The sequence below is a fragment of the Anopheles maculipalpis genome, chromosome 2RL (assembly GCF_943734695.1).
Source record: "Anopheles maculipalpis chromosome 2RL, idAnoMacuDA_375_x, whole genome shotgun sequence".
Taxonomy (NCBI): Eukaryota; Metazoa; Arthropoda; class Insecta; order Diptera; family Culicidae; genus Anopheles; species Anopheles maculipalpis.
Genome location: NC_064871.1, coordinates 12449626 through 12456192, shown reverse-complemented (window position 1 = coordinate 12456192; position 6567 = coordinate 12449626). Strand labels below are relative to the sequence as shown.

Below are 6567 nucleotides of genomic sequence, written 5' to 3'. Positions count from 1 at the left end.
CAAATCAGCATAGGATTTCTCTAATTTTGGTGCACTTTTTTCTTGATTTTTATTATTTTGTAAGGAAGGAAAAATCCCGATCTTTTTATCTGTTGTCTTCCTCCACACACACACACACGATTACTTGCTTGAGCACTTGAACAACTTCGGGATCTCTATCCCCGGTTGGAATGCCACTTTCTTCTGGGACACTTTCTCTGCTGCCAGCGCTCGGTGCTGAGATTTTGCGAATAACTAAAAACACACTGCACACACTGGCTGTAGGAAAGCTATATCGTGCGGCTAAAATGGAATTATGAAAATTAGAAACACATCGAAGCGAAACATAAATTAGCAAAACGGGAGATATATGGAACGGCAAAGCACAGCATCATCGCAGCGGGGTCTTTTCTCAGCGAGTTTTGCGCGATCTTCACGCGAGTCGCGCGCGCGAAGATCACTCCTAGCAGCTAGAACGTCGATCGCTCGCCCTGCTGGTGTTGCGCTTGTGTGGGTTTGTTCGTAGCTTTTTCTTCTTTTTTTTACAACACACTACACACACGCTTCTCGAATAAACGTTGACGTAATCAGTCGTCGTGGGGTGCGCTACGCTACCCTTATAGCGCGGGGTGTGTGATTTGCACTACCCCTTTGCTACGTTCTGGCGTGTCTCTGTGTTTACGTGTAATGGCACGCGAGGCTTTTCTTGGTTGGTGGCGGACAGAAACCCTTTTGAACGATAGAATCACCAAATTACACGTTCTTCACTTGCACAGACCGACACAGAGACACCCCTTGATAAGAGAGTGGCCTCGCGTTGTTCTAGTGGAATGCGCCATGGCCAGCATATAACCGCATTTCCTTTACGGAATCTCCACCCATACCAGCGCATACCAACACACACACACGACACTACCTCTCTACCGTTTGATACATGATATATATTTTTTTTCGATCAACTTTTACACAAACTTCCACCTCAAACCCCCATCGGTTAGAAGAAATTGTAATCAATCAATTGCTAAACAAACACGACGGGTCACACAAATGTTCACGCACTACGCCAACACTCTGGGGGTTGAAATTGAGCTATCTCTCTGCCAAGAAGAAGGCACAGGCTAGTCACACGAACATGGGAAGAAGCCACGAAACGATACCGAGACCCGAGTGGTTGCTATCTTAGTGCGGCATCGTTCGTATTTTGCTTGCGCGAACAGAAATACCACGCCGCTAGCGTGTCAAAGGGAAATATTTAATATATTCTTGAACGAGTTTTTCTCTATATTGTTACCACGATAGCTTGGTGCGTCCGTACGCTCTGCTGGTTCGATCGGTTTAACGAGGCAAGCAACTCTGGCAAGCGTTGTAAGTGACTGTGCGCGAGTGTGAGTGAGGGTGCTGTCCCGATGTTGCACTGCTGCTGCGGGATGTTTTCTAGCAAGCGTAAATGAAAGGGCCTATACGCACCCCGTACGCCCGTACCGTGACTCCAACACAGAAAAACGGCACTCGGCACTCATCAACCCTAGAGGAAATACAGAAAAGTATGCTTTTACAGGGTGTTTCTTAGCTTTGAGAGTTTTTGTAATGTATTTTCCGATTTTTTTAAAGACATTTTTCAGTCCATTTAGCTTTTCGCACCTTCTTGGCTAACAACAAGCTATTAACAATCTTGGAACTGAATTTTTAAGATTTTAAGGAGAATTTACAAGGTTAATGCCCTGTAAATAAATTGACGAACCAACTGATTTCTTAAATCATTTGTGAACTGTCTGGTAAAAAGAAACCTCCTAAAAGTCCAAGACTACCGAAAATAAGAAAGACATGGTCCAAGGCCACGGGAGAATTCTAACTGTTGAAATCGTTGTGAAATTGTTAAAACATCTCAAACTTGCAATTTCTGCTTTTTCTCCATTGCCCCATGTAGGTAGATTGTGTGTGCGTCAGGTTCTCAAAAAGCGATTTCAAAGCGAGAAATTTCAAACACATTTTAGAGAACCTGAAATTTTTATTTTGAAATCTCTCGTGATCAGCGGCCTTCCCATGGCCCGTAGCCCACAGATCTTCTTCTACTTGGCTTAATGACCTCTAAGATCACGCCGGTCATCAAATAGCTTACTAGACTTGCCGATATATATCACGCAGTAGTTGTATAGTCAGTCCTCACTACGGGGGGACGGTCTGGATAAGATTTGAACACCGATCCTGCCGTATGAAGTCTAATTCACAAATATTATATGTTTGAGTGGCTTTAGCGACCGCACTCTCATTGGAACTCAGAGTGATTTGGTCAGATGGGAATCTACCCCCGGCTCGGGTTCGGAAATGTGAGTCGATGTGTGCGTGTAACATAGGTGAAGGTCTACTGTACGATTAGAATTGAAAGAACAAGTGTTGAAATATGTAAAATGATGCTAATCGTTGAAGTTGTGTTCTTCATAGTTAAAATTAAAATATTGAAAAGAATAATAATCAAATTATTCATGTTTTGCGAGGCAAGGAAATATGTAAATTAAACTTCAAAGCAATAAAATATTTATACAAATGATCTATCAAATGATCAGTTAGGTATGGTTGGAAGGTAGTAACATTGTCCCAAAATTTACTCAATATTTAATGTAAAGTTTTCTTGGGGCTCTAATACCTAGAGAGCATTCGATCTGCCATTTTTGGCTACTTAGACTTCATTTACCAGGTGCTGGATAGTGAATCCTGTGCACGGGAGGATGATCCAGATGGGATTTGATGTGGTCTCTACATGTTAGCGAGCTGATTCATTTCCATATCAATATTTCGGTTGGAGCCATCTTAAAATCCTGCCAAATTAGGGGCGGATTAATCTATACACGGGGTTGGCGGCCTCCAAGAGCCTCACCGGTCTGAGGGCCTCATCATCGTTTGTCGCTTTTCAAAATATTCTTCACTGCATATCCAACCACAATTTAAAAAAGCCCTCATGGTTTGCCATTACTTAATTAAAATTATAGTCGGTTCAATTAGATGGGATCAGATTTCAATAAATTTCAATGAACCTTAACAAATCGAAGAGGAAGTACAAATTGCATGATTCAAATTTCATAAAATCAGTTCAAATCATTGAATCAATAACGGCAACCACTTTAAACTGTATCATAGCGAACGGACGTTCTTTTTTATCTATTCAAACCCAAAGCACTTCTAAATCGACCCCTTGAAATCATCATATCGAAGGACATTTCCATCCACGTATCAAACACTAAAAAACCAACGGTCAGATTAACCACCCTATCAGTCTTAGTTGAATTACCCGGGTGAACGGATCAAACAGAAATCAATAAGACGATGCGCCGTACTAAGCTGCTCGGTATCTGTGGTGTCGTGCTGGTTGTTGTCCTGGCCCTAACGCTAGGGCTCGTGTTTGGGTTGCAGAGCGATGATGACGGCGGAGACGAAGTAAGATTTCCCACCGAAAACAGACTAATTGGAGGTACAATCTTATCAAGAGAAGAGCAATAGCATCACTGAGATACAGACGACTAGGAGCTTCTCGATACTCGTCTTATCGCATCAACTTCCGCCGCTTGGATGTGATCATGTGAGGTTCGATGGGAACAGGTTCCCCAAATGGAGAAAGCGCGGCCACGCGCGCATGCTTATGTATTCGTTCGAAACTAATAGTATTTAAATTAGTTTCTATAGTATTAAAAACGAGTTTTTAGTAATTAATTAGCACAAGGATTCACTCGTCCTTGTAATGTTTATGGCGCGCGCCTCAGCCTATGAGGTTGGGTGTGAATAGTTGACCAGCCTTTAACGCCACCGGTGATGACATAAATATCGGCTCGCCTAGCTTATGTGTAGGTGCGATGATAAACGCCCGGCCGACCCAGGCATACATAAAAGGTAACGAGATTTTGTAACGAACCGCGGTATATCGCATGATCAGTTTTTCGCTGACTACCGAACGTACACCACGTACGAGAGGCGCCAATATAGTGTTGACCCAGAGTTTGCTTGCAAGGTGTTGTTGCAATGATGTGGCTTCGAAGCTGCCTCATACCGCTAGTGCTATGTTTAGCCGTTGTTGATTTGGTGAAGGTAACATTCAAAGTGTAGCAATTCAAGTGTGAAATGAGTCTCATCCGATCGAAAAACATTCGTCGATAAGATGGAAATATCTTTTATTGGTTTTCATGCATTTCTTGAATCTCTTCCTGAAAGGCTGAACGATCATTTACGATCGACTATGAGCGGGACACGTTCGTGATGGACGGTAAAGACTTCCGGTACGTAGCGGGATCGTTCCACTACTTCCGTGCGCTACCCGAAACGTGGCGTACGAAGCTGCGCACGTTGCACGCCGGTGGTTTGAATGCGGTCGATCTCTACGTACAATGGTCGCTGCACAATCCTCGCGATGGAGTGTACAACTGGGACGGCATCGCGAACGTGACCGACATTATTGAGGCTGCCATTGAGGAGGACCTGTACGTGATCCTTCGCCCCGGTCCGTACATCTGTGCCGAAATCGATAACGTAAGTGCAGCGAGTAAAGGGTGGAGGATTGCAGTAAGGATTTTGCTGTGACAATTTGCTTATTTCCCTCGCTTAGGGTGGTCTACCGTACTGGCTGTTCAATAAATACCCGGGTATTGCCGTACGTACCAGCGACGCTAACTATATGGAGGAGGTACGCAAGTGGTACGGTGAGTTGATGAGTCGCATGCAACCGTACATGTACGGCAATGGTGGTCCCATCATTATGGTGCAGATCGAAAACGAATACGGTGCGTTCGGGAAGTGCGATAAGCCGTACCTAAACTTCCTCAAGCAGGAAACCGAACGTTACGTACAAGACAAAGCGGTTATGTTCACGGTTGATCGTCCTTATGACGATGAGATTGGATGTGGCCAGATTGAAGGTGTTTTCATTACGACCGACTTTGGACTCATGACGGATGAGGAGGTTGACACGCACGCTGCAAAGGTACGCTCGTACCAACCGAAGGGACCATTGGTTAACACCGAGTTCTACACCGGATGGCTAACACACTGGCAAGAATCTAACCAACGTCGGCCAGCTCAACCGCTTGCCGCTACTCTGCGTAAGATGTTGCGCGATGGTTGGAACGTTGATTTCTACATGTACTTTGGAGGCACCAACTTTGGGTTCTGGGCTGGTGCTAACGATTGGGGACTGGGCAAGTATATGGCGGATATTACCTCTTACGACTACGATGCACCGATGGATGAGGCCGGCGATCCAACGATCAAGTACACCATCTTCCGGGATATAATTGGAGAGGTATGTTATGGGAGATTTAACTGGAAGCTTCTGATGCAGAATCAGCTTACGTAGACTGTCTCTCTGTTTCGCAGTACCTTCCGCTAGCTGTCTTGCCGGTTCCGGATCCTGCACTCAAGATGACGCTTGAACCTTTCCCACTAACCGTAGTTGATACGATTCTCTCGGAGCGTGGACGTGCGGTGCTCGGTGTCGAGGCATCCAACAAGGACGGTCGGCTGCTCACTTTCGAAGAGCTCAACCAGAACTCCGGTTTCGTGCTGTATGAAACGACACTGCCAAAGCTGACACGTGACCCCAATATGCTCACTATCAACGGCTTGCACGATAGGGCGCAGGTGTACTTGAACCAGGTAGCACCGATAGGCCCCACAGTAGCATCGCGCCTAATGCTGATAAGTGTTTGCAATAATTAAAATTGTGTCTATTTTCTTTTGCGCACCCTTTGTAGTTCCTCGCCGGTACCTTGGCTAGAGAGAATGCTATCGATAAGCTTCCCATTACGGCTGGTTACGGTTCGGAGTTGGCTATTCTTGTTGAGAATCAGGGACGCATCAACTTTGACATCCTCGACGACTATAAGGTAAATAGTTTTAGTTGCATTTTCATTGTGACATTGATTTGAAACTAAATAAGCTTTTCCTATCCAACTAGGGTATTCTGGGCAATGTCACCATCCAAACGTTTGCAGAACCGTACACAATGGAACTGGAACAGTGGAAAGTTACCGGATATGCGTTCGATGATTACAATAAGGTGCAACAGTTTATTGATACCGTTTCCGAAGGTACTGGAGCGAACAATCGCGGAATGGCGGTACATGGACCGGTTGTTCTGAAGGCCGTTTTTGACATTCCTGCTTCCGAAATGCGGGACACGTACATCAACATGGACGGATGGGGCAAGGTGCGTATTCTACTAAATAATCAGAAGACTTTCTCAAATGCAAAACTCTAATTCACGGCTTGACTCCTCATCCGCAGGGTTTCATCTTTATCAACGGATTCAACCTGGGACGCTACTGGCCAATTGTTGGACCGCAGGTTACTACATACCTACCGAAGGAGCTTCTCAAGTCTACCGACAACACTATCGTGGTGGTCGAACAGCAAAAGGTGCCCTCCGATAGGATGCTGCGTTTTTCCGCAACAGCTATCCTCGACGAGGCTTAACATTGGAAATATTATCATCATTTATTGACGAATAATCGTACAGAATGAGCATTTTAGCTAAAATCATTCCTACCTTGGTACAGGACTATTAACGAAAAAGAAATAAAATTTAAGTTATTTTATTGCAACGAT

At 44.7% G+C, this 6567-nt stretch overlaps 4 protein-coding genes across 7 annotated transcripts in view; 2 read left to right on the top strand and 2 right to left on the bottom strand.

Annotated features, from left to right (window-relative positions):
- Positions 1 to 6567, bottom strand: part of LOC126558132 (E3 ubiquitin-protein ligase RING1) — a 470233-nt gene that overhangs the window by 325025 nt on the left and 138641 nt on the right. The gene's annotated exons all lie outside the window — the stretch shown is intronic.
- The window catches only part of LOC126559169 (MOB kinase activator-like 1), a 284421-nt gene that overhangs the window by 234340 nt on the left and 43514 nt on the right, over positions 1 to 6567 (bottom strand). The gene's annotated exons all lie outside the window — the stretch shown is intronic.
- LOC126557706 (nucleolar protein 56) overlaps positions 1 to 6567 on the top strand; it is a 357328-nt gene that overhangs the window by 313359 nt on the left and 37402 nt on the right. The gene's annotated exons all lie outside the window — the stretch shown is intronic.
- Positions 3268 to 6435, top strand: LOC126557349 (beta-galactosidase-like). Its single transcript, XM_050213078.1, has 7 exons — positions 3268 to 3411; positions 4180 to 4494; positions 4571 to 5263; positions 5338 to 5616; positions 5715 to 5846; positions 5918 to 6169; positions 6247 to 6435. The coding sequence occupies exons 1-7, from the start codon at positions 3301 to 3303 to the stop codon at positions 6433 to 6435; spliced, it is 1971 nt and encodes a 656-aa protein (XP_050069035.1). The 5' UTR covers positions 3268 to 3300.